The 26,449-nt window shown below is 43.1% G+C and overlaps 1 protein-coding gene across 1 annotated transcript in view; it reads left to right on the forward strand.

The window, feature by feature from the left end:
* DDX10 (DEAD-box helicase 10) overlaps positions 1-26,449 on the forward strand; it is a 504,153-nt gene that overhangs the window by 91,984 nt on the left and 385,720 nt on the right. The window contains exon 13 of the mRNA XM_019524793.1: positions 25,777-26,245. Within this exon, the coding sequence (XP_019380338.1) occupies positions 25,777-26,245 (469 nt within the window). The remainder of the gene's footprint in view (positions 1-25,776; positions 26,246-26,449) is intronic.

The raw sequence follows: 26,449 nt of genomic DNA on the forward strand, positions 1-26,449 counted from the left end.
GCAGCTAAATCTGTCTCTAACATCTAGAACTAGAAGAGGTGGCTTGGCTAGTGATAGGGGGACTCTCCTTTTTCAATAATATAGAGCTCCTCTTAGAAGTAGGGGTGAATCAATAAAGATTTTGTTGGCCGATACTGATAGCCGATTATTAACCACCCATATTGGCCAATGCCAATCCAATAACCAATTTACTTTAAAATGCCTTGCAATGGGGAGACATAAATGCCTGACATAAATCAATTTTTTTTCGCATGCTCTAGCAGCCTTCTGTGTCACATGTATCAGTGTCTTGGTGCTTAAAAATGGCAGCAGGGGCATTTGAACTAAAGCTTGTTGAATGCTTGTGGGGACGCTTTTAAGCGGAGCAGAGCTGAGTGGGATGAGGAAGTACGTGGACTGCTTGCTTTGGGCTTGGGGGTCTTTGCTCTGCTGCCTTCCCCTTGGGAACCCTGTGCCGCCTGTGCGCTCCCTCTTTGCCTGCAGCAGGAGGCACAATTCACTGCCCCCACTGCTGCTGGGTGGGCAGGGGGCGTGCGGCTGACGTGGGGCTCCCAAGTGAAAGGCAGCAGAGCAGAGAGCCCTGAGTCCACAGTGAGCAGCCCACATCTGCCCCACACACAAATCTGGGGGTCTATCTGACCACCCCATGCTTCCCCCAGGGGCGCACACAGTAGCAGGGAGCCTTCCCCCCCGACAACTACTAGATGAGCTGCTCGTGGCTCCATCCCGCTCCCAGTCCTGGGTCCTGTGCAGTGCCTTGGCTAGGCAGTGCATCTACCCTTGCTCCTCTCCCTCCCTCACCGTGGGACTTTTGATCTGCCCCCTCCACACCCCTTCCCTTCCCCTGTGACCCTTCCCCTTCATAGACTTCCCTGCAGGGAGGTGCTCTCCATGCTGCCCAGCTGTATTCCTGGCCACATGCATGGGTGCAGTCGCACACGTGGACACACTGTCCCCTGCGTCTTGCTCCCAGCAGCCCCGAGGAGGACCCCTTTCAGCAGGCTGGAATGCTGTCCGTCTGTGAGGGAAAACCCACCACTTTCTGAGGGAACCCAGGCATCTGGGGGGGCCGGACCTGCAGGGGAGAACGAACCCAGGTGTCCAGGGCCCTGGCCAGAATGCCCGATTATCTCTAAACATTATTGGCTACAATGTACAAAGATGGGCAGTAGTCCACAATGTTATTTCCCCTTTTATCGGTACTGATCTGATAGGCAACCAGTATATTGGGTGCACCTCAGCTTAGCAGTCCTGCAGAGCCATGTGAAATTGCACTCAGAGTAGTGACTGAGTAGTACTGTCCCATGACTGGCTATTAGCCATATGTCATTTTGTGTGTGGAAAAGAGGGTTCTCAGAGCTTGTGGGAGAAGAAAGCATTACCCTGCATCCAGTTTTGGGCCCCGCAACTCAAAAAGGATATGGAGAAGCTTGAGAGAGTCCAGAGAGCCATGCACATGATCAGAGGTCAGGAAAACAGACCTTATGATGACAGGCTGAGAGCCATGGGGCTCTTCAGCCTGGAAAAGTGCAGGCTCAGGGGTGATCTGATGGCCACCTATAAGTTTATCAGGGGTGACCACCAGTTTCTGGGGGAATGTTTGTTCACCAGCGCGCCCCAAGGGATGATGAGGTCAAAGGGTTATGAACTCCTGCACGACCGTTTCAGGCTGGACATAAGGAAGAATTTCTCTACTGTCCGAGCCCCCAAGGTCTGGAACAGCCTGCCATCGGAGGTGGTTCAAGCACCTACACTGAACACCTTCAAGAGTAAATTGGATGCTTATCTTGCTGGGATCCTATGACCCCAGCTGACTTCCTGCCTTTCGGGCGGGGGCCTGGACTTAATGATCTTCCGAGGTCCCTTCCAGCCCTAATGTCTATGAAATCTATGAAACCCTAAATTGTTGACTTTTTTTGAAAAAAGGCAACCATTGGAAACTATTTGGAGGTTGGAAATATTAGATTACCATATTTACTTGCATAGAATACAACCCTGATTATAAGATGACTCCCCAATGATTGGATTCTATATAAGAAAAAATTATAAATTTGTTATGATTTTCAAGGCATGTAAGCAAATTATTGGAAGTTTGCCTGGAATTTGTCTCCCTCCTACTGCTACGACAAGGAAAATAAATCTGGGGGTCAGATTTCCTCTGCCCCCTCCAATTGACTGCGTATTTTTGACCAAAGATTATAGTAAGTTTATTAAAAAAAAAAAAAAAAATTTTTTTCTGTAATTTTCTTGACAGGAATTTTTTTTTATTGGTTTTTTTCCACATATTTCTTAATGGAAAAATATGCTTTTTCTGTGTGGTACTTGTATTGCATTGGGAATTTTTTTTACAATTTAAGACTGATATTTGACTGGTCAATTGTCTGAACCTTATTTGACCAGTCAAATACTCAACCTCTCTAATGAGAGAGGGATTAGTTAGAAAAGAGCAGAAGGATGGTCAGATGCTTTAGGGCTGTGCTTGCCTGGCTTCTATGCCAATGCAGGCTGTTCCTGTCATGGCAAAGATTCCTTTGATTTGCAGAGGGGACAGTTTTGGTGTCCTCTTTGATGGCACCAAGGGCTGCTGCCCTGTTCATCCCCCCGCAAGTCCATTACACTATTGCATGTTGGAGCTTGGCAGTGCAGAGCTGCACTGTGCCTGGGCAGCTGGGGAGCAGTGCCTGTGTAGCTAAACTCCCCTGGCCCAAATTGGACTGGAGCCTGGCTGTTCCAGCCCATGGCTTGGAAAGGCTGCCAGCTGCTGGATTATGAAACCAGTTGCTAGACAGCTGTAGGAAGTTGGAGTTGAGAAATTGCAAGGTCTCCTGGATCTGGAAGAGGATGTGGTTCTAGGGTTGGTTGTTCTAATGCCAAGCCTGTCATTTTGGCTAAACACCACTGCCTCAGAATGCACGTTGACCATGTTTGAGATTTGTACACTACTTGTAACTCTGCCTTGTGCAGCCTATCAATTACTACAGTAAACTTACCAATGAAGGGGAGGGAGAGGCAGTATTTACACCCTTTCTAAGGTAAGAGTATGAGGCTTTCCTCAATATTGGCTGTGAAATGCATGGAAATATGAACCCGAAGTCAATATATAGGAAACTTCACTTGCGCTCCTGGCTTCCAGCTCATTGCATCTGCCTAGATGATGGAACCGGCAGCTGGATTTGTCTGAAATGCATTATGTCCTGCAAAATTTAGTATGTTTAAAAGCCTTGCACGTCTTTGTTCTACATACATTATTCAAAACAGAGGTTGGAATAAGAACGCTATTGTATTTACTTGCATACTACATGCACCTTTCTCTCTAAAAGTCGGCCCTCCAAAACTGGGGTGCATGTCTTAAGCAGGGAAGCTGATTTTTCCACACTGGCATTGAAGCATGCAATGGCTGCCATGGGCTGTGCTTCTCCTAGTCCTGGAGAAAAGGGTAGAGTGCAACTTTTGGTGTCATAGTTACTTTTAACTCTGTTATAGCCACTGAGCAGTAGAAGCTGCATCTAGAGAATTAGTGATTCTGAGAGTGGCACTCTATTCCTCCTGCCTAGTGCTAGCCTTCAGCCACGTTGAACCTGTGCTATGGCAGTTAAAATTCTGGAAAAATCTTTTTTTCCCCTTTATTCTTCCTTCCCAAAATAGGTTGTGTGCATTATTTGGGGGTATGTGGTGAGTAAATATGGTATTGACAACTTTTGCATAAATGCTTCCATCCAGGAAGAGCATACATCAACTGCTGAAACTTCCTTAGCCTGACAAAGGGTTTCTGAACCCGAAAGCTTGCTTAAAAATTGTTCTCCAACTATTTAAGTTGGCCTAATAAAAGATATCAGATTCACCCAAAGAACCTTTTCTGCCTAAAAATAATTAATTCTCTCTACAAAATCCTACCACTTGCTCGGCAGATGGTAATTTACTGTTAATTCTGCAGGCAGTATGCAGATTACCTAATGTCCAGACAAGTTTGGCATTTCCGTTACATTTTCTGTTGCTCATTGCTGTGTAGTCATAGTGAACTAGCAATTTTTCTCTTCAGTTCCTCTGACAACTTCTGCAGGGATCCATACTGTTCTCTAGACATGCTGGAGATTTGTCATCTTCAGAGCAGTTGTGTTCTCTGTGGTATTCTTTTATAATAAATAGCTATTGTTAGCTAGAGGAAGGCTATCAGAAGCCATTTGGTGACAAAAACCAGCCTGTGTTTAAATAGAAATGTGAGTTTTTCTTTTCTTCATTGTAAAGACAGCTTTGAAAATATTGGCCTATATAAACAAATGCTAGGCTAGAAAGGAATAATTGGTTGGGATGTTTTGCAGGAGCTGACGAGGATGGGGTGGGTGAGGGGCAAAGGAAAGGTTCTTTTCCAGACATGGTCCAGGATGTCTGGGGTGTTGATTTTCAGCAGACAGCTTAAGCTGGACCTGAGTTTGGTGAAAAGTTATCAATTATTGCAAAGGCAAGCAGGAGGTGTAGCAAAAATATTTTTTTTGGGGGGGTGGGGTAGGCTTACTGAGAAATACTAAGGTTGTCAAAGCTTATTAAAATGTTCATCCGTCTCTATAGTCACAACAAGTAGGCAGCTGCCACACTATGAGTGTGGTTGGTGCTGCTACAGTAAGTGCTGCAAAGGGAACTAACTTTTACTATGTTTGCATACCTTGAGTCTGCCAGTACAACCAGCATGTACTGCTCACTGCCCAGCCCCACTGTGACACATCCAGTGACACCTGTAAAGGACAGAGAGTGAGGCCAAATTCCTGCTGAAGCCTGCCTTTTTCCACAGGTACCTGCCTGCCCAGTCCCAGGCATATTTGAGCTGGGACTAGGAAAGGACCTGTTCTCCACACATAAGATGGGCTGACCTGTTCCTTGATGCCAGCTGTGGAAGGTCGGCCCACATGAAGAAGCAAAGCTGAATCTTTTTTCATGGCTAAGCACTCAGCTAACTACCAGCTGGTATCTATTACTGACTGCTGATGAAAATTTTGGTAGTGAATGCATAGTGCTGCTTCAAGCAGGTCAGTACCATGGGAGGCAGATTTAAGTGGTGGCCCTGACAATTCTGGCACACTACTGTGGTTTTTTTTTTTTTTAAATTCACGTGATTTCATTGGATTTATCTGCTATTGGTTATGCAGATCAACTCCCTAGCACAGTAAGTGTCTTTACTGATATAGACAGTACTTTGTATGTATTTGAGTGAGGAACTCCACTTTTTTCATTTCCTCACAGCTGTGCATCCTCAATATAGAGATTAATTTATTCAGCTGTAAAATTCTGCAGTTGTTAATTATTGGGTTTAAAAGCAAGAGTACAGATTGTCATATATGTCTCAGTTGATTGAAAACCATATGATTTTAGGTACATTTTTTTGCACCACATTGCAGTCATCTTCTGAGAAACTTTGTTTTCCATTGGTTGAGTGTACTTGAACCTGAAATGCACTCTGGATTTGGGGGAGTTGACTTCCACTGTGGTCCAAGCACATGTGACTGAATGGAAAATGAACAGCAGCACTGAAGTAGGAATGATGTATGAATTAGTGTTTGGAATTATTGTGTAGTAGTATAATCAGGTAGAGTTTGCAACCTATGTAGGACCCTTCTGTGGAGGCAGTGAAACATGTTTATCTAAGTAGCTACAGCAATATAAAAATACATGCCATACAAAGTAGCTGTTGTCTTACAAAAACAACAGCTACTTGGAAAACACCCTAAACCAAGTCCCTTCCCTCACCAGCACTCATCTTGCCATTCTTTCAGGCAAAACAGTGATGGAATAGGCGCACCCAAACTGTTGCCTGAAAAGGATGATGGGACTTGTCAGTTGTCATGATCAAAGACTGGTTCAAAATGAGATTGGATTAGTATTAAGAAAATATAATGACTACAGATTCTAATGGAGCTGCCTTATCATAATTGATGGTTTTCTGCAGGAGTATTGATGATCCTTCCCAAGATCATCTTGTTTCTAGTGTCTAAAGCAGTGGTTCTTAACCATTTTAGACTCATGGCACCCCCTGGTAGACTCCAGGCACCCCTTGTGAGGTTTGTGGCACCCCATTAAAATTGTCAACTCTTAGTTTTCACTTGATTTTTGACAACAGAGAGTACTTTTTTCTGTTGCAAAGACCTCAGAAAGACCGCAACAGGTTAGGATACTTTTTTAATACTTAAGGGTTCCTATTTGAAATCTCTGGGTTTGTCTTGTGGATTATAGTTGCACACTTAACAGTGCTAACATTGAATGGCACCTTGTGGCACTTCTGAAAGAATCTCAAGGCATCCCAGGGTACTGCATCACCATGAGTGAGACTCATTGGTTTACAGTCTCTTCCTGAACTCACCGTTCCCAGAGAAAGTTAGTAGAAATTTTCTCTTATCATATACCTGACATTTCCATGGTAGGTTATACCAGCCATGAAAGGGCATGGTTCAACTAGAAACCTTTTCTTAGCACCCCCAAAATACAGATTTCCCCACACTTTATCTGATTTTTAGCTCAAATCTTGCACTCAGTAAATATCTTAAACTGTTAACTTTTGACTTCTTGAATCCTGTGGCCCACTCTAGCTTCCCCCCAGAGCCTCTTTCAGAGTGTTGCCCCCAATTGCATACACAGTCCCATAGCACACCTTCCTTTTTGTCCTCTTGCCAGACACGCTGCAAATAGCCAACCTGGGTCTGCATGTACTACCCCTGAAATGGAAGCAGTGTAACTCTGGTCATGTGTAGTGCTGTGCTGGGATTAATTCGCCCATCTACAGCACTTCACTAAGGTGGCTCAGCTGCTTCGCATTTGGTAGGTAGTATGCCTAGAGCAGCCCCACCTGACCTGGGTGGCTTGGCTCTCCCCATCCCTTAACTTTCTCTGTATCGGACCTTATGACATTGCTGCAGTCCATTTGTTGAAAAGGACTATCTTGAATGATTGCCTAGAGACCCTAAATAGGATAGTGCAAGTCTGATCAAAACTGGATGGAACTGACCTGGAGAAGAACTCGATCCATCAGACTATAACCTAAGTAGGGTATACCAAAGTACACCAGAAACAATAAAGTCTGAGCGCTTTTATCTCTAGAATAGATACAATTCTCTCTTAGTGGAAAAAAAGCTGGCTGTTCACAGGAAAGACAGATCATCCATCACTGCAAGCAGTCCTGTTTAGGGCAGTATAGATGCTATAGTGGGGAAGAAATATTTTTGTCTCACGTTTCAGCCTCTGCAAAAGATTTCATAAGTTTTGTTACTAGTGAAACACTGTTGGCTTTTTCCTGAACTTAGCTCAGTCTTGTACTTTAGAAATCTCATGAACTGTTAGGGGCCTCAGATCATTTGAATACTTCTTAACCAAGAAGATACAGGCCTGGTTTCAGGTTCATGAAAATGTACCTGGGATTTTTTTTTTTTTTTTTTTTTTTTTTTTTACAGGCCTCAGTCTTTCCTCATTTTTAGAGCATTTAGGAGCTATTTTAGCTGAACCCTTTCTTATCTGTGGTGTAGATAACAGCAAACAGTTTTCTTTAAGCATGTTAATTTGTGCATTTTGAATCTGTATTGGAGTAGACACAATTTCTCATTATGAATAAGATGCTCTTTTAATACTGGCTAATAGATAATGTGACTAAGGCAGCTTCACAGTTGTTATTAATTAAAGCAGTCTGGTAAGTTGACTCATCACTAGGCCTGTTCTTATTTTTTCTATTTACAATATTTTTTTTTTTCCTAGCCGAATTCCTAAACTGTAGAACAGGTGATTGACGAAGTGATGTGGAAGGATTTTATGTACTGTCAGCAAATACCTGTACTTTAAACTGCTTCAGAAAATACTTTTGCTTAAGAAAATACATGTTGACAGAATCTTTTTAACAATCCCTTGGTTTTATTTTAACCATAAAGAAATCAGTGTAACATACAAAGGTATCTGGCTTTTACACTGTTCACAGCATACTAATGAGACTTACCAACAGAATGTGTCCCAAACTTGGTAAACAATACTTGTAGCTTAACATTGAAATAAGGGATTGAATAGGTATCAGATATATTATTAGGTAGCTGAGGGTTATTTACCTCCAGCTCCCCATCCAGACTAGGGAGAGGAGTTCAGATGAAATAGAGATATTGCTATGACTTAATGTAAACTAAAGATATGTCCAACCCATCCTGGTTCTTGGGTAGACAATGGCATTGTTTATCTGCCATGAGAACAGGTTTTATTTTGAAAGTTAGGCTGTTTGTAAGAACTCAATTTCGTTTTGAAAGGGTTAGGACAGCTGCCTAATTTAGTCGCTCATAATTTGGATTATACTGAATGACATCCTTCATTTTATCTGCATAACCTGAACTATTCCTAATAATCTGAATTCTAAGTCTTTTATCAAGCACAACTTAAGCGTGGTTGGCTATTCATTTGTTACACTTTTGACATGCTTGCCAGTAACTAGTTTTTGGCTTATTCGGATAAAAAAAAAAAAAAAAAAAAAAGTGTTATCATACTTTACACTCCAAAACTATCCCCCTATAAGTCTTTGTTCCCCACTCTTAAATCTTCCCTAAAATAGTCACTGAACTGGACAGGCTGTCAGGATTGTAGCTATTTTATTCAGCTATGTAAAGATGTTCACTGACCCAGTTCACTCCACAGGTGGCATCTTGCCATCCTTGTTATCTTTAGAGGCTAGACAAACTTCCACTGTGTCAAATCCAGTGTTATACATATGATACTGTAGAGATTTTAATTTTGGTTTTAGTATTACTCTTAGAAATTGGTTTAAAATATCCTGTCATTCTCCCAAAAAGTCACTTCTTGACTTCCAAACGTAAGATGAAATCCTTTATCCAATCGCATTCTGTGCTTTACTGAAATTCTATTGTTATCGATTAGAGACTTGTAACAATTTGAAGACTGTTGGGGTTTTTTGGGGGGGGGAGGGGCATTTTTCATAGGTCATTGTATGCATCAGTATGAGGAGCTTACGGGTGATGAACTTGCCTAACTTTTCTCCTTGACCATGAAGGAACTTGAGTCCAAGATCCTGCTCATGGGAGTCATTTCATGGATGTTGCCTTGTTAAGACTGGAATGGTGTAGAGAAAAGCTGGGAGCCAAGATCACTGTTCAGTGTCCTAGCATGTTCAGCTCCAGAGATGGCAAATTCTTTAGAAAGAAACAAAAGCAAAACAAAAAAGCTTGTATAGAAGATCTGAGAGAAAGGTATGGGGGATCCTTTGGGTACTCAGGCTGTTAGTGTTTCAGGAAAGCTTTCCAGGTAGTTCCCAGCTTGGGAGAAATCTTAAAAAGGAAAATCTGCAAGTGAGCTAGCCACAAGTTTTCTGAGACATAGCAGCCTAACGGGAGGAGTTTTAGAGACTTCTCTTCCTAGGGATGGGCCCAATCTAGATGTGAAGAGATTGTGTGCGAGTCACATATTTGAAGACCAAAATCTAACAACTTTTATAATGAAGACTGTAGGATTTCTCAGAGTAATTTTTGCATCAAGCCCATGTCTTGTACATAAGAATATAGGACTGGAATTGAATATTTGTCTTCAGAGTCCAATCCCCCACTTATTACCATGCAACCAGGTAACAGAAATTTAGTTCACAAGAACATATGCTTCATTACTTCTTGCACACCACAGACATAAAAAGAACAGAGTTTCAAATAAATATTTTGTGCCACTGGAACAGAGATAGAGACAAGGAGGCTGCCAGTGCATTGGCACACTGCAGTAGCAGGAAATTTGTTTAGTTAAGCGTCCTTAGGTGATATGTGCTACTGATAAGGGCAAGGAAAACACAACTATCCTTGTGAATCTGACTGTGGGGAAGGGGAAACTTCCTGAGACCCCAAATCTGTTAGTTTAAGCATGTAAGCAAGGCATCATAACCCGACATCTGAAACGTTTGTCTCTACTGTTTAAGGCTGTCAGTCTGCCTTAGTTGGTCTTTCATTTCTAGTTTTGGCCAATTAATCTGTGCTTGAGAGGAAGGTGAAGAAGTACAGAAGACAAATAGTGCAGTCAGTGGTGAAATATTTCATCCTATCCCCTACAGGGGACTGGCAGAAGCATGATATGGCACAGTATAATATAGTGCCATAAATAATGTAAGCATGTATGTCCAATTTCGGGCCCACACTTCAGGAGAGATGTGGAAAGAATCCAGTGAAGTGTGTCAGAAATGGTTAGAGGTTGTGGAAACACAGCCTATGAGGAAAGGCTGAAAGAGCTGACGCTGTTTTAGTTGGAGAAGAGAAGATTGGGGGTGCGGTGGGGAGAATCTGATTAGCCTTCAGGTAGCTGAAGGCAGTTATAAAGAAGGTGGAGATGGCCTGTTTCAAAGTTTAACTATACTTATAGTTAGAAAGTTCTTTCTAATCTCCAACCTAAATTTGGGGCCATTACTTCTAGTCTTGTCCCTTACAGCTACAGAGGAAAGACTATCTAGAGAGGTTATGGAATCACCTCCCTGAAAATTTTCAAGAGCCGGTTGGAAAGGCACTTGACTAGGATCGATTTAGTGAGGGGTACTCATGCTTTGAGCAGGGGGCTGGACTAGGTGACCTAATGAGGTCCTCTCCAGCCCTACTTTCCTATAATCCTATTGTGGCAGAACAGAGCCTGGGGGTCCGTTACCTCCCCTAGCGCCCCTACCTTCCATGCCAGATTAGGTTTCCCGATGCACCCTCGATCACTCGCCCGCCATGTCTTTGATATTCGGTTCATTGAAGGGAGGCTGCCTTTCTCCCTCCCTGGCACGGTGCCTCTGATGCTCACTTTCCCACGCCCACCTACTCGCACTTCCTGATGCGCTTTCCCCCCTCCTGGGGCCTCTCCACGGGCCTGCCCCCCTCCTGGGGCCTCTCCACGTACAGACACTGCCCCCCCCACTGGGTCTTGTCCCTCTGTGCTCACGGTCTCCGCCCGCACTCAGGCCTTACTCGCGCTCCTCTCGCCCGGGGCTCAGGCGGCTGTGGCCTTACGTGGCCCCCCCCCAGACCCCTTCCTTGGGTTCTACGTCCCCTGGGCTCCTCCCAATTGGGGCTCAGGGGGCCTCAGCCTTACCTGGCCCCCAGACCCCTTTCCTGGGTCTCGCGCCCCACTGGGGCTCTCGGAGCACCGCAACCTTACCGGGGGCTCCTCTTGAGGTCTCCTCCGCCCCTACAGCCTCGCCCTATCCTCCGGTGTTACAACAACCAAAACAGAAAACACAAAACCCCTGGGCTATAACATAAATTCCCAGCCAACCTGGCTTGCTTCCATATATCTCCCCATCAGGGTTTTCTTGAGCTCCATCTTCCTTGGCGGCCAGAGGGGGACTGAACTCTGGCCTCGGCCTATGCTGTTTATAAAGGCCAGGCCCTGCCCCCTTCCGGTCAGCTGACCAGACCGGTTGTCACGGCAGCCTGCACCTGTGCTGCCCTGGTGATTGGCAGCTGAGCTCATAATGCTGTCTCCGGTAGCAGGCACCTTAGTGCCCTGCTACACCTATTTTATAAATTCAAGAGGAAAGAATAGGCAAAGGAAACCAATCCAGAAAGGATACCTGACCTAGCTCTGTTTCTTTGTGTGCGTGTGCAATGTAGAATTCCTTGCAACCTCTAAACTAAGGTAACAAAGGAACCAGAGCATCCTTTCTGAAAATTGATAATCTTGATATCAAGACTTGGTAGTGATGGATAATCTCTCATATCCCTGAGTTTTTTCTGATGGTTTCTTCATTGTTAGAAAGGTAAGCCTTATTTTTAGCCTGGTTTTGCCTTGGGTCAGCTTACAGCCTTTGGTTGTATATTGCTTTTGACTAGATTAAGGACTACTTTAGAGAATCATTTTCTTATGTATGTGCTATTTCATCTTCTCTTTGATAAGATCTAGCTTCCACGATGACTCACTGAAAAGCCAGCTTTTCCATATCCCAAATAATTGCTGTAACTTTTTTATGAATCTCTTCTAGTTTTCCAACATCCTTCTTGATATGTAGATCCCGGAGTGGGCATGGCATAGTAGGCATGGTTTTGCCAATACTTATACATAGGGACCTGCTTGAATTGGGGTTTTGCAGATTTTGCAGAAACCATGAAAAACAGCATTGTCCACGATCACTGGGAAATCTGGCATTGGCTGCAGTTTCCTACGAAAGCAACCAAAAAAAAAAGCAGTAGTGATGCAGACTGAGTAAGAGCGCCCTCTGCCAATCAGCCACAAGCAGCAGGGCTGCTAGGGCTATTCTGCCAATCAGCAATGAAGGGCAGGACCTCTGGGAAATGCCCGTGAAATTGGCTCTGTGCTCCCTGAGTGGGCTTTGAAAAATCTGTTGTTTTTGACTTAGGTAGGTCCTTACTTGTACAGAATTAACACCATCTACCTACTCTTGCTTGGCACTGTTGTTCAGGTGATTATCTGCCACCTTAAGTCTTTCTCAGAGTCCTTGCATTGCAGTTGGCTATATTACAATGCATGTCTGAATGAGCAGTTTACTAAGCAATCGAGATCATAATGTAGTAGTCTTGTCATTTTTCTCACCCTACCAGTTTTTGTATTAATAGGAATGTCGCTTGTGAATTCGTGGGAAGTGATTCTTCTACTCTTCAGCACTAATGAGCTCTAAACTGGAATATTATGTCAATACAAGAAAAGTGGAAAAATTAGACAGAACTCAGCCCAGAGTAATAAAAATGCTTAGAGATCTGGGAAATATGATTTACAAGGAAAGGCTGAAAAGTGGGATTATTTGGTTTGGAGAAGAGAAGATTGGCTAATGAGGGTCATCTATGTGTTGAATCTGAATGGTGGCCTATAACAAGGATGGTGGTAGATTATTTTATGTGGCCACAGGGGACAGGAGAAGGACAGGTGGTCTTAAACTGCATGATAGGAAATTTAGGTTGTTTGTTAGGAATAACTTTTTCCCCTAAAAGGACGATTAAATATTGGATGAGTCTACGTCGATAATTTGTGGAATCTCCATCCTTAGAAGTTTGAAAGGGACCTGCCAAGGTCCTTTTCAGTTCTGCTTTTTTATGATTTCATGATTTGCAATTACATTGTGGTCTGATGAACAGATTTTAGTCCATTTAATGTGTGCCACATTGCTTTCTTGTTTTTCCCCTTGTAGAGCAGTTTTTAATCAGAATGTTTGATAGTATGAAGTCGTATGCCTCATAGTATTGCATTTATCAGCCAAATGTGTAATCGCACTAACGAACAATATCAGTTATGTTTGGCAAGACCTATTTTCTATAAATCATCTTCATAGGCGTTAATTATGCTACTGTCCTTTAATCTTGATTATCTCGCACATCAGATTTTCCATGATTTTGACAGAGATTGATGTCAACAGGGGATTAGTGTTACAGGCCTACTGTTATTCTGGCCAGCCTTTACCTATTTAATTCTTTTGGTAAACTTAGTTTCTTTTTTTTTCCCCCTTCAGTCCCTTAAAACTTCTCTGTGACTCAAGATTTTTCAGTGTGTTTAAGTTACCAGTCTTGCAAATTTTACAAAAGGTGTAACAGATAGCTGTTGTTTGATTGTATTTGGAGAGGATGTAGGAGTTCTGGAAAGTACATATTGAGAGCAGTGATGATGCCATAGTGGTGGGAGCAACTTTCAAAAGTGGGGTGCCGTGCGTCATCTCAGGGTCCAACTTTGTTGACAAATAAGGTAGGATTGTATGTGTGTGGGTGTATGTGTGTGCATACATATGAAAGAATATTACTATATATTGATTATCCTACAGTAAAAACTTAATGGAGATCAGTTGTTTTTAATGCTTTGTAAATTAAGAGAGGTCCATCAGAGCAGGATTCAGTGCTGGTGTCATTGAAGGACTTCATGGTAAACACTGGATGTGTGCTGCTTCTCCCCTAAGGTTTTTACAACGAAATAACTAAACCCGCATTTATCTCACTTTAAAACAAACATTCACATGCTAGTCAAGGTAAAGTCTATGAAATTGTTTGAAAATAGATCCAATATTTCTACAGGTGATTACTTGGCGACAGATGAGCACTGACAACTCTGTGGCCTTGTTTATATACAACTTGTTCTGGTATAGATTATTTTAAAATTAATTTTAGGTGATGCAGCTTTCTTATGGAGACAAGCCCTGGGAGGCTTAGAGTGGTGGTAGAGAAAGAGAGAACAGCATAATTTCAGTCTTTTATTTGGAGTTCCTAACATGCAGACTTACTTCTCATCTAACTATTAACTGCTATCTGAACAACTCCTTCAGAAGACTTATGCTTCCTTAATTATTTTAAGTTGTAATCCAATACTCCTACACTGCTTCAAGATTATAATAAACTCCAGACTTTGCAGCATATTGCAGCAGAGGAAAAGAACTGAAATTCATCATTGCTAATATGGTTCTGCTAAGACAGTATCTTGTCTACTTCAATTTTTACATTAACAAATTATTCATAGTGTAGACCACTGTGGAAGAGCATAGGTCATGGGAATAACAATATTTGGGAATAACAAGGCAATTGTCATGGTAATTAAGTTTGAAAATCTAGTAGTAGATAGTTAAACTCATCAGGTGCTGGCTTAATTAGAGCTGGTTAAAGGGATAGTCAATTTACGGTTAAAGTTTAGGGCTTGCATTCAGTATATGGACATTTTAAAGTATTAACATTGAGCAACACCAATTGAATCTAGAATTATTTACATTCAGATACAGTAAGTATTTACATGCGTTTAAGTAAGTGAATAGCTTTGTTGAAACCAGCAGCTTCAGAGCTGGGGTTTATTTCTTGTCTCGATGTATGGATCTCTACACAAAACGTGATTAGTACAACAGGAAAGACCTCATTATTTCCATGAGTAACTTTTCAAATTTGTGTTTTGAACTTTTTGAAGCCTAAATTTACAAAGGGGATAATCTTCAACTCAAAGCCCTGTAATAAAAGGATTTTTGTTTCTCCTATTCATTTGAACGTTTTTGAACCTTCTACATGTTTCTTGTTTTGAATTAGAAGAGTAGTATTGTTAACTAAAACATTGTGAAGCAAGACGCAACATTTTAGGGTCTTATTTTTTATTAGCCCTCCTGCTTATTGAGCAGAGATGCGTTTAATTCACGCTTTCATAGATTTTGTAGACATTATGGCTGGAAGGGACCTCGGGAGATCATCTAGTCCAGCCTTCTGTCCCAAGGGCAGGAAATCAGCTGGAGTCAAAGGATCCCAGCAAAATAAGCTTCCAAACGCTTCTTAAAGGAGCAAAGAGTAGGTGCTTGCACCACCTCTGGAGGGAGCCTATTCCAGGCCTTGGGGGCTCAGACAGTAAAGAAGTTTTTCCTTATGTCCAGCCTAAAATGGTCTTGGAGGAGTTTGTGATGGTTGGTCCTTGTCATTCCATGGGGCGCTTTGGTGAACAGATGTTCCCCCGGATTCTGATGCGCACCTCTGATGTACTTATAGGCTGCCTCCAGATCTCCCCTGAGCCTGTGCTTTTCCAGGCTGAAGAGTCCCATGGCTCTCAGCCTCTCTTCATAAGACCTATTGTCCTGCCCACTGATCAGGTGCGTGGCTGTCCTCTGGACTCTCTCAGGCTTTTCCACATCCTTCCTGAATTGTGGAGCCCTGAATTGGATGCAGTACTCCAGCTGCGGCCTTACCAAGGCCAAGTACAGCGGGATGATGACATCCTGGGATTTACTTGAGAAGCATCTATGGATGCAAACCAGAGTTTGGTCTGCTTTAGCAGGTGCAACATCGCATTGGTGGCTCACATTCATCTTGTGGTCAGTCATGACCCCCAGGTCCCTTTTGGCCTTGGTACTAGCGAGCATAGCACTGCTGAGCATATAAGCATGCTGTGGGGTTTTTTTTTCCAAGGTGGAGTACTTTACAATGGTGGTATTGAAAGTCATCAGTTTTGTGTCCACCCACTTTTTCAGCCTATCCAAGTCAGCCTAGATCACCAGCCTGTCCTCCGGAGTGATCGCTCTACGCCAAAGTTTGGTGTCATTGGCAAACTTAGCCAGTCCACTTCTGACACCTGTATCTACGTCGTTGATAAAGACGTTGAAAAGAACAGGTCCAAGGATGGAGCCTCGGGGGGACACTGAGAAATTAATCATCATGGCGCTCTGTCAACCACCACTCTTTGCATCTGACCTCAGAGCCAATTCTCCAGCTATCAGACTCTGATGTAGCTGAGATCACAGTTGGCCAATGTTTCCAAGAAGAAATTGTGGGACACCAAATCAAAGGCTTTTTTGAAGTCCAGATATATGGCGTCAATCTCTTCTCCCTTTGTCCAGGTGATATGTCACCTGGCTGTAGAAGGAGATGAGATTGGTCAGGCAAGACCTACTTGCAACAAACCCACACTGGCTGTCCCTAAGGATGTTGCCATCAGCCAGCTTGTTAAGAATGGACTCCTTGATTTTTTTATTTATTTATTTTTTTTCCAGAATCTTATCAGAGATTGATATCAAGCTGATTGGCCTGTATTTCCATGGATCTACTTTCATCCCTTTCTTGTAGATGGGCACCACATTGACCTTCTTCTAATCTTCAGGTACTTCACCTGAGTGTCAAGAGTTTTTGCAAATCTTGGCCAGTGGTTGGGCTATGACTCTTGCTAGCTCCTTACGTACTCTGGGGTGCAGTCTGTCAGGACCTGCTGACTTGAAGGTGTCCAGCCTCTCAAGGTGTTCCTTTACAAGGTCTACAATGATGCTGGGTATAATTTCACCCTCCCACTGGCCATCCTGCATCTTGCTAGGCAAGGCGGGCCCTGGGGTTGATGAAAAACTGATGTGAAGTACCCATTAAGCAGGTTAGTTTTTTCCTGGCAGTTGGTTGTCAGTTGTCCCATTTGGTGTAGCAGGGGTCCAATGTTACCCTTGCTTTCCTTCTGACTCCCCACATATCTAAAAAAGGATTTTTTATTGTCCTTGATATGTGTAGCCAGGTGGAGTTCGGTTGCAGCCTTGGCTTTCCTGGTTTGCTCCCTACAGGTATGGACCAGTGCTGAGTAAATCGTCCTTTGTGGTGATTCCTATCTTCCATCCTTTACAAGCCGCTCTTTTTTGGCGTAGGAGGTCCGTGAGTTCCCTGCTGAGCCAAGGGGGTTGCTGTGCCCTTTTGCTACCTTTTCACCGAGATGGGATGGACATTCCTTGTGCCTTCAGGATTGCTCCTTTAAGGAATGACCACTCCTCTTGGACTCCTCTCCCTGCTGAGTCTTGGTCCCTTAGTGCCTCGACAGCAAGCTTCCTGAGTTTATCAAAGTCAGCTTTCCTAAAGTCAAGGATTTCTGTGTTGCCAACTGACTTGCCAGCTTTGCGGTGGATAGTAAAAGTGATCAGCGTGTGGTCACTGTCTCTCAGCTTTCCTTCGAACTTTAGGTTGCTGACTGTGTCATCTCCTTTAACTAGTACCAGGTCCAGCAGCGCTTTACCTCTTGTGGATCCATAGACTTCTTGGGTCAGGTAGAGTTTGTCCATGCACATGAGGAAGCTTTGGAATCATTTGAATTTGGCTGAATGCTCTTCCCATGAGATGTCTTGAAGTCTCCCATGACAACCATGCACCAAGAGCATGTAGCCTCAGCCAGTTTCCTGGTGAATTCCTGATCAATCTCTTGTTACTGGTTTAGGGGGTCTATAGTAGACTCCTACCATTGTGTGCCCTGTGCCACGTTCCCCATGTATTTTAACCCAGAGGGTCTCTAGTCACCCTCCCTGGGTGCCAATGTCAGCTTGCACGGATGTGTAGCCATCCTTGACATGGAGAGCTACATCCCCACCCCCTTGATCTGCATGATCTCTCCTATACATTGTATAGCCATCTATACCTGTGGCCCATTCATAGGTGGAGTCCCACCAGGTCTCTCTTATCCTTATGAGATTGTAGTCTTTCTTGTTTAGTAGGAGGACCAGTTCCTCCTGCTTGTTCCCCAAGCTTCTGGCATTAGTGTACAGACAAGTAAGTGTCCCATTGGGAGCCCTAGGCATCCTCACATTCCCAGGAGGACACGGTTCCAGGGCTGCATTTAGTCTTGGGGAAAGCAGGGATAGTAGCTGTTGATGGGCCTCCCTTGCCTGCAGGAGCTGGCAGCTCTGTGGGCTCTACTGGTGCTGCAAGAGGTGCATACCTATTGCAGAGCTCCAGAGGGGAGGGGACCTTGCTGCAGTGGGCCCTGGGGCTGTTGCCACCTTGTCCAACCTCCTGGCTGGACAGTGTGTTCTCAAGTTCTCCCTTGTCCTGGGAGGTGACCCTGGTCAACCCTTGGCCTTGATGGGGTGAAGGGCCTGGCAGTAGGAGCCAGTCTCCTGCTTGTCATCGTTGATGGCCCACAGTCCACTGTGGTGTGGAGCTCCTCAATCTGACGCCTCAGACTCCAAAGTGGAGCAGACCTCGCAAGGGGAGGTGGCCGTGCTACTGGTCCCATATGCCTGGAATTGTGCCAGGCAGACCGGCAGCCAAGAGCCAGAGGCTCCATCTTTGTGGAGTCTGGAACTATGGGTTCCGTCTGGGTGGAGACCTCAGAAGTGCCAAATGCAGACTCCGAGGGACCCTAGGGGTGCAGCGTGTGGCCATCTGCATTGTGTACTGTTGTGACTACCTTCCCTAGGGCTCACTGGCAGGGCCTTGGGCTATCTTGCACTAACTCGCATGCCAGGCCTAGAAGCAAGCCTGTTTGTGCGTCCTGTTTGTGAGGCTCTGGTCGCATGGCTCCCTGGGGGGCTGGGTGAAGTAGGAGCTGCGTGAGAGGCGTGACACTCCTCAGCTCAACTCCGCTGCCTCCTCGCAGCTGGGCTATGTGCCTTCCACCATGGGCCCCTGCTTACTTCTGGGTAGGCTGGGGCTTGTCGGGTGTCCTGGGGTCCCAGGGCTCACGGGAGGGTCAACCTCTTTTCTGCTTCCATAAGACCTAGAAAACTGATATGCTCAACCTTTTGATTCCAGCAGCATGGGACCATAAGAAAAATGCCAAATAACTCCAGTTTTATGGTAAAATCAGGAGTTCATAAGGCTGCAGTTGTTAAAATCAAATGCATACTAGTAGTAGAGTAACAACTCTCATAGGTCAGGAGCTGCATCTGATGCCACACTTAGTATGGCAAAAAATTATTAGGAAAATGGGAAGAGTACTTTTCATTCGTTTACCATGTGCAACTTTTATTCATCCTTTCTTAGAAGTCTGTTTGCTTTTTTGTTCTTGAAGACCCTCTTCATACATATTGTGTCTTGCCAGTACAGGGATCCTAATCCTGATATAGACCTGTAATGATTGTTTCAGTAAAGTTAAATCTCCTTTGTTGCATCATTGTGGCCCTGTTTTGTAGACTCAATAGCCTCATTTGTTTCTAAGAAAATTCTTTTTAATACTTAACTGCTTAAAATAATATTAAGGTTGATGATTGTTCTCTTTAATATCCCTCCTATGTTGTATACAAAGGAATTACTAGTGGGCCTTTGGTAGCTGGACACACGGTACTGTTTGTGAACTGCTTCCAAGTAATCATCTTTACCTTTTTTCTCTTAAATGACCCACTCATGACTGTATGTTTTGTTTTGCTTTTTTTCATAATTAGGTTCTCTCTTCAACTAAATTTAATCTTCACCTAACTGGTTCAGAGAGATGCAAAGTTTTGTAGGTGGCAAAACAACTAGTTTGTATCTTAGATGCTGTGCTGCCCTGCGCTGCCTTCTACCTGAATTCAGACTACCAAGGCTTACTACTTACCTCTAAATTTCTCTTCTTTTGAAGCTATTACTGACCACTTCTCTTTGTTTCTATTTTATAGCATTCCTCCATTCGCTTAAGTACCTGTTTCATTTTACATATGGAACTGACATAAGTCATTGTGCATTTGCTTCTAGCCCAGACCTGAGGAAAGACACTTTGGGCACGTCCACACATGCTAGCACGTGCGCTTGCAGCAGCTCAAATAGAAGTGGTGCAGATTTAAGCTGTGGCTTTTTGCCTCAGTGCACGTGCCTGGACATGAACTTTGTTGTGGAGCAACTTGTGTCACTTGGGGCAAAATAAACCTGCCTGGCTCCTCCCAGATCTGGTGCCAGAGGGAGCTAGAGCCTGTGCTGGCCCCAGCAGTATAAAAACCTGCCCTGTCCAGCAGCTTAGGGTACTTGCCCTCAGGAGCTTCTGAAGCCCAGCCTCTTGGTATCTGGGGTCACTAGCAGTATCCTAAATTCACTTTTTAAAATACCCCCAAATTCACGTTGTTCTACAATTTGAACACAATTTGTGGGTAGGCATGGAGGGATGTGGGTAGGTGTAGGGAGACTGTGGGTGTTGGGGCTGCTTAGGAGGGGTGGGTCCCCTGCCCCCACATAGGGCAGAGTACCTCCTCACCCCTCCCCCTCCCCACAGCACATGGACTCCCTTGCCTGCAGGGTCCCAGCCCCCCAGCTCTCTGGTCTTCAGCCCCCTGCATGTTCTCTTGGTCCTCTCCAGCCCCCTGCTTGTTCCCCTGCTTGTCTCCTGCCTTGGGAGGCTGGAGATGAGCGGGAGGCTGGAGACAGCAGGGAAAGTCTCCAGCCTTCTACTCGTCTCCAACCTTCTGCTCATCTCCAGCCCCCTGCTTGTTCTCCTGCCCATCTCTAGCATCGGGGAATGTTTTTGTGTTCCCACATGTGCCTCTTGCAGCGTCTCGCATGGGATTGAGATGCTGCAAGAGGCATATGCATGTTCATCTGGACACGCCCTTTGTGTCTGAAAGCTTGTCTAACTTCTCTCCCAGTTTTACAGTCAATTCAATAAAAGATACCAACAAAATTCCTTGCTTCTCACATATTTTCTGGACCATCCTGGCTACATCAACACTTCAACCTACTACATTATTATTAAATTCTCCTGAAAGAAAGTCTCTATCGTGAATGGACTTTATTTCTGAGAACAAAGATAAAATGAGTGAGCCTACTATCTTACTCAGGTGTGTAGAGAATTTAGATGTTGATAAATGACCTGAAAAGGAAGAGCACAAATTTGCTAAGAGGTGCTGAATGTACCCTAACTTCTATATGGCAAGGAATATTCAGAGTTTGACAAAGCTTTGCAGTGGTGTTGAGGGGAGACAGAAGGGACCTCTAGTATATGTCATGTACATATTGGGGAAAAGTAAGTTTCTAAACAATTGGTTTGTAAATGACTGAGAGAAATGTGTTTGGAGAGGTATATCTCTGTGTTTGGGGTTGAGTTCCTGATGACCAAAGCTGAACTAAACTGGAAAGCTTGCTGGTGGTCAACCATTAATGCTACTTTATCTACCTCAGCACCTCCCTCTTTAAATGATAAAAGATTTTTGTCCTGTTTTTGTTTTTTTTTTTTTTGGTAAGGAACCCAAGAAAGTTTTGTTTCAACCACTTTTAAAATGTATTCTTAAAAGTGGACAGAGAGTTTAGACATCTGTTGTCATGGTGCCACAAGTGTGGCACAGATAAATGGTCAGTTCTTCCAAAATGTGCAACAGGAGAAGGGTCGGAGAAGGGTCCTAGATTGGAGGAGTAAAACTGATCTGAGTGGGGATGTGCATAGATAGAAAGTCATGTACAAAGCCTCGGCTGAATTTTAAGTACACGGGAAATGAAATTTGGAGATGCTTGGTTAGCTATAAAATACAGCCTTCTTGATGAAGGGAGACTCGATTTTTAGTTTAAACAACTGAAATAGCTTTTTAAACTACTGGCTTAGTTAATCTAGCTTTTGAACATCTTAAATTTCGCAAGTTCTGCCCTCACCATCAGAAAACCATTTGCCATTAGAAACAGCTGTAAAGAAATATGAACTCATACTAAAAATGTGCTTTCTTCATTTTATATTTGGCCATGGGTCAGAGAATGCTGTTTGTTACCTCTTTCCTTTTCTATTGTTGGTAACAAAATTGCCTCAGTTAACTGGAAGGCTTCTACATTTGGGCTCCGGACAGAAATTGTACATGGTATGAGTGATTGGAAACCTGTTCATATCTGTAACACAACAGAAGTTCAGTGCATGTAAACCTTCCAAATGGCCAAAACTGGTTTAAGATAAACCTGGATGGATGTAGTATCAGACTTAACTGATTTAGGTTAAATCGGTTTATTGAACTTCTGTCCCAGATCCCCTCCAGATTCAAGTTAACTCAGTCCCCCAGTACCCTAGGATGCTTTGTACCTCCCCACAAACTTTCCCTCAGAAGGTGGGTGGGTTAGCTTTGGATCAAGCTGTCTGCTTCAGCCAAGCAGGGAGACGTGCTTTAGCACTCCCTGGCTTCTGGCCTGGGCCACTGCAGGTACATGGCTGCATTTCCAGAATCAAAAGTAAATGTCTGCTTGCTTATCGGTTCAAACTACGCAGATTAGATTAACCCAAGAAGATTGAATTGATTCAGCCTTAGGCTTTTTGACTGCCTGTACTTAGCCTTCGTGACTCAAACTTTTTTGTTCATCTTTTTAAATAAGAATGATAAGGTTGTAGGTCAAGAGCCATCAACCATATACATAGCTGGAAAATTTTCTCATATTATCTAACATTCAGAATTAAATCCTGTGAACAAAAGTTTGATTCTGGCAAATGAGTTGTTTGATTTTGTTTTTTCTTTACTTCTCCTGAGGTGTTCTTGTGTTGGTTTCCTTTTCTGTAATCTCTTGTCAGTCCTCTTGCATCAAATCCTTCAAAGCTGAAGACAATAAAACCTGGATACTTCACAGGGGGCACATCTACACATGTGCCTTAATGTGCAGTAGCCTATTTTACTGTGCATTAGAGCATCGTGGCAAGAAACATGTTGATGAACTAATGCAGAGTAAAATTAGGCTACTGAGCATTATGTCACTAAAAAAAAAAAAAAAAAGCTTGTGCTTTCACTATTGTGTATTAGGGCAGCCTAATGCACATTTAGTTAGTACCTCATATTATAGATACTACATTTAATGCTCAATAGCAGAAGTGCATTAATGAATTTATAGATGCACCCAGGTTTAAGTTCCTTAGCACTTTGAGAAGATAAGGATCTGTGAACCAAGCAAGGGTATCAGCAGCTTCAGCAAACAGCTCTGTGGGACTGTTGCTGTCCTCTAGTTGAGTGGTGAAGTGGTGCCTTTGAAGTAAAAGCTGCAGCAAAGCTGCACGGCTTGTCCCTTATTCAACAACGTATGGTGAAGATTTGGGAGCCATTCCCAGATAAATTATCTGTGTTCTGACTGAGTTCATATTTCTGCATGCTTTTCTTTGAAATTGACTTGTTTCTATGCCTATAAGAAAGCCAGAGATGGGAAAGAAAATGTTGTAATGTTGCCTATCACAGAACCTAATCATGGGAATGGTGTTTTTTAAGACTTCCTAGCTGGTGTGGCTGCATAAGTGTCAAAGTGGTATGGAAGTGTAGAGAAATGTTTGTTACTTGCTTAGATAAAGAGTTCTGAAACATTTTCATTGTATGACTCGTATCTTAAGTGTTTGTCTCCTTTGTCACTTGCAAACTGCATAGGTTATTGACAATTAAGTAATTTCTCTTAGCAGCTGTCGACATTTTTAACATAGAAGAGTTGTTTACATAGAAGACCTTAATATATTTTTAAGTCTCTTAATACAATTTTGTAGCTGGAGCAAACAGGAAGAGCCAGCACCACATTTTAAGAATATGGTGAAATATGTCCATACGGGGGTGCTACATGCTCAATTTGAACATGTAGAACATGTAAGAATATGGTGAAATATGTCCACAAGTTACGTTTGGGCTACTAGTTGATGTCATTCTATTGTCTGTTGAAAGCTCACATCTGTTTCTCACATTCTGGCTCTTTGTTTCATTTTCTTATTAACATTTTAGTAAATTTAGCATTCTTAAATAGTTTCATTGCTGTTTGTGGAGAAACTTTCTCCGTATGTTTAGAACAGCAGGTTTCGTTTGTAGATGTGTTTCCTGGTTTATGGTATTTTTAAATGCAACAGGAGAGACGAATGCTTTAAAAAAGAAGGAAAGAAAAAGTGCCCAAATGTTGACTGAGTTACCCACGAGAAAAAACTGACAGCCCATCTACATTTTCTAAATGCACCTCTAGAACACCCCTGTACAAAGACAAATCATACAATCCCCCACGAAAATCCCCAAACAATACTCCAAGCAACCTTTAACCTCCAAAATGAAAAGCTGAAATCTGCTTGGTGCTTTGCTTTTGATCCCAGTTTTGCATGAAAACTGCCCATATACCATAGTGGTAGGAATCAGCATGACCCTGTAAGGCAGAGTACTCCCAAAGAGATTACAAACTAGCATTGTTTTAACAAATACATATTTATTCAGTGCACATATTTTAGAGCAGTTCCAGAATGTAATATTTTCATAGACTGGCCGAAGTATAGTTAGCTCCTTACAGGCTTTTTGCCTAGTTTTGGTATTTTATGTAGAATAATAATCTAACTCTGAATTATCATGGGTAATTTGTGCTAAATTACAAAATCATCAGGCTGATATGTGGGTTGCATGCAATTCAAGCTTTAATTTAAAAAGATGCATGGAGTGAGGGTACCTCTAAGAGTTAAAGATCTCTTCCCCCACCCCATTTTCACCAATTAATCATGTATCTAAATTCTCCATAATCTTTCCTCATAAATCAGGCCGTTTTATCATTTTTGCCACTTTTTTCTGAACTTTCCCCTTGTCTCATTGATGCACAGATACTGTGTGCAGAATTTTAGGTGCTATTTCTGTGATGATGCATAGGAGAGGATTTAATTCTCCTTCATCTAGGATATAATTCCTGTGTATCCATAGTGCCAGTTTGCATTGTTGTATATTCCATTATATTCTCAGGCTCCTGGCACATGCTACAGTTCTGCTGAGATTAATGTAATAGGGGTGCATGCTTAGCTGGGTTTTTTTTTTGTGCCAGAAAGTGGCAAATCAGCCACAAAGTTATTCCACTTCTAAAAGCCATGTGTACAGCTGGACTGTCCTGATAATCAGCTGATTGCTGGACCTGCCCCAAGAGCCCTGGGTCTCAAACCTACCTGGGACTGTTGGATGCAACCCCAATGATCAGCTAATTGTCAGACCCAGCCCTGAGAGTCCCAGGTCCAGTCAAGACCTGGGGCTCTTGGCTCAGGTCCTAGAGCCAGCTGATTTTTAGACCTGACTCCGACAGCGCAGGGTTTTAAAGAGGGCTGCAGCTGTCAAGGCTGGGTCTGACAGTCAGCTGATGGTCGGACCTAGCCCTGGGTCTAGAACCTGTGGGATGCTGGGGGCAGCCCTGGGTATGGGACAGAGCTGTCCCTAGCCCAGTCTGCAGGATTAGGCAGGGAGCAGCTCAGCCATAGCTCAGCTGCGATTGGAGGCATTTTATATCCTATCCCAAACATTGTTCCTCCTGCTATCATCTGGCATGGCAAGAGGCTTGAGGTTTCAGATGTGGCCTAAAACTCCTTCTGTTCCAATTGCACCATTGTTTGAATGTGTGCCATGGGCCTGAGTAGCATTACATTTGCTCTTGCTTTTGCGGTTGGTTTGTTTGTGTTTTGTTTTTGGCAGTAGTGTTTCCCAGCCATCTTCCTCCTATTGGGAGCCTTCTGTTTCTAACAGTTTTCTTTTGAGTTATGTTTAGCTTTCATTTTTCAATTGGTTTGAATCTCCAGTTGTTACATGTCAAGAGCTTCTGTTTTTAGTTTGTAAATGTTAGTCAAGAAGCATTAAAACATGAAGCATTATAAAAATTAAACAAAGAACATTTCTCATTTAGTGGAATTTAGTCTTGTTTCACTGTCTTTCAGGTTAACTATGTATATATAATATATATTTTTAATTCCATGTTTTAGATCTCTTGGCCTTGCAGTTGCACCTCGTGTACGGTTTCTTCAAAAAGCTCAGAAGCAACTGTCTGTAAATGAGTCAACTGAAGGAAATGCCCCCCTAAAAGAGACAGAGAAATGTGAAGATGCCAGCTCTTTCATAAGCAATGAAGAGGTGAACAGCTTCAGAGCTTATTTTAATAAAAAGATGTCTATTGTCCAAACAACAGAAGGGGAGGAAAAAAAAGAAGAAACAGAGAAAAAAACCCTCCCCAGTAAAGTCATTGACAAAGAGGTTGATGTGTCAGAGGTATTGGAGGAACAGTCAGAAGGGGAGGAAGACATTCCTGTGATAAACAGGGTTCCAAAAGCAGAATCTCTGCAGTTCTTTGAGGATGATGATGATGGCGATGATGATGATGTTCGAGATCTTGATTTGCTGACAGTGAAACGACGGAACATTTTTGGTTCAGAAGCTAATGATGGTTCAGCTTTGGTAAGTGCATCTGATGAAACTTATGAATCTAATTCATTTGATGGTTGAAATAAGCTGTATAAAAGAATAGAGGAAAGGCAAAATTCCCTGGATATGGAGGCATGTTAAAATGAGTTCTGCTTAGGTATTGGGGAAGTGAATTGACCCTAATATGACTAACAATATGATTTGTATTATAATTTCATGTTCTGCATGTTCTGCTGA

The sequence above is a fragment of the Gavialis gangeticus genome, unplaced genomic scaffold (assembly GCF_001723915.1).
Source record: "Gavialis gangeticus isolate Ggan-Ray unplaced genomic scaffold, GavGan_comp1, whole genome shotgun sequence".
Classification (NCBI taxonomy): domain Eukaryota; kingdom Metazoa; phylum Chordata; order Crocodylia; family Gavialidae; genus Gavialis; species Gavialis gangeticus.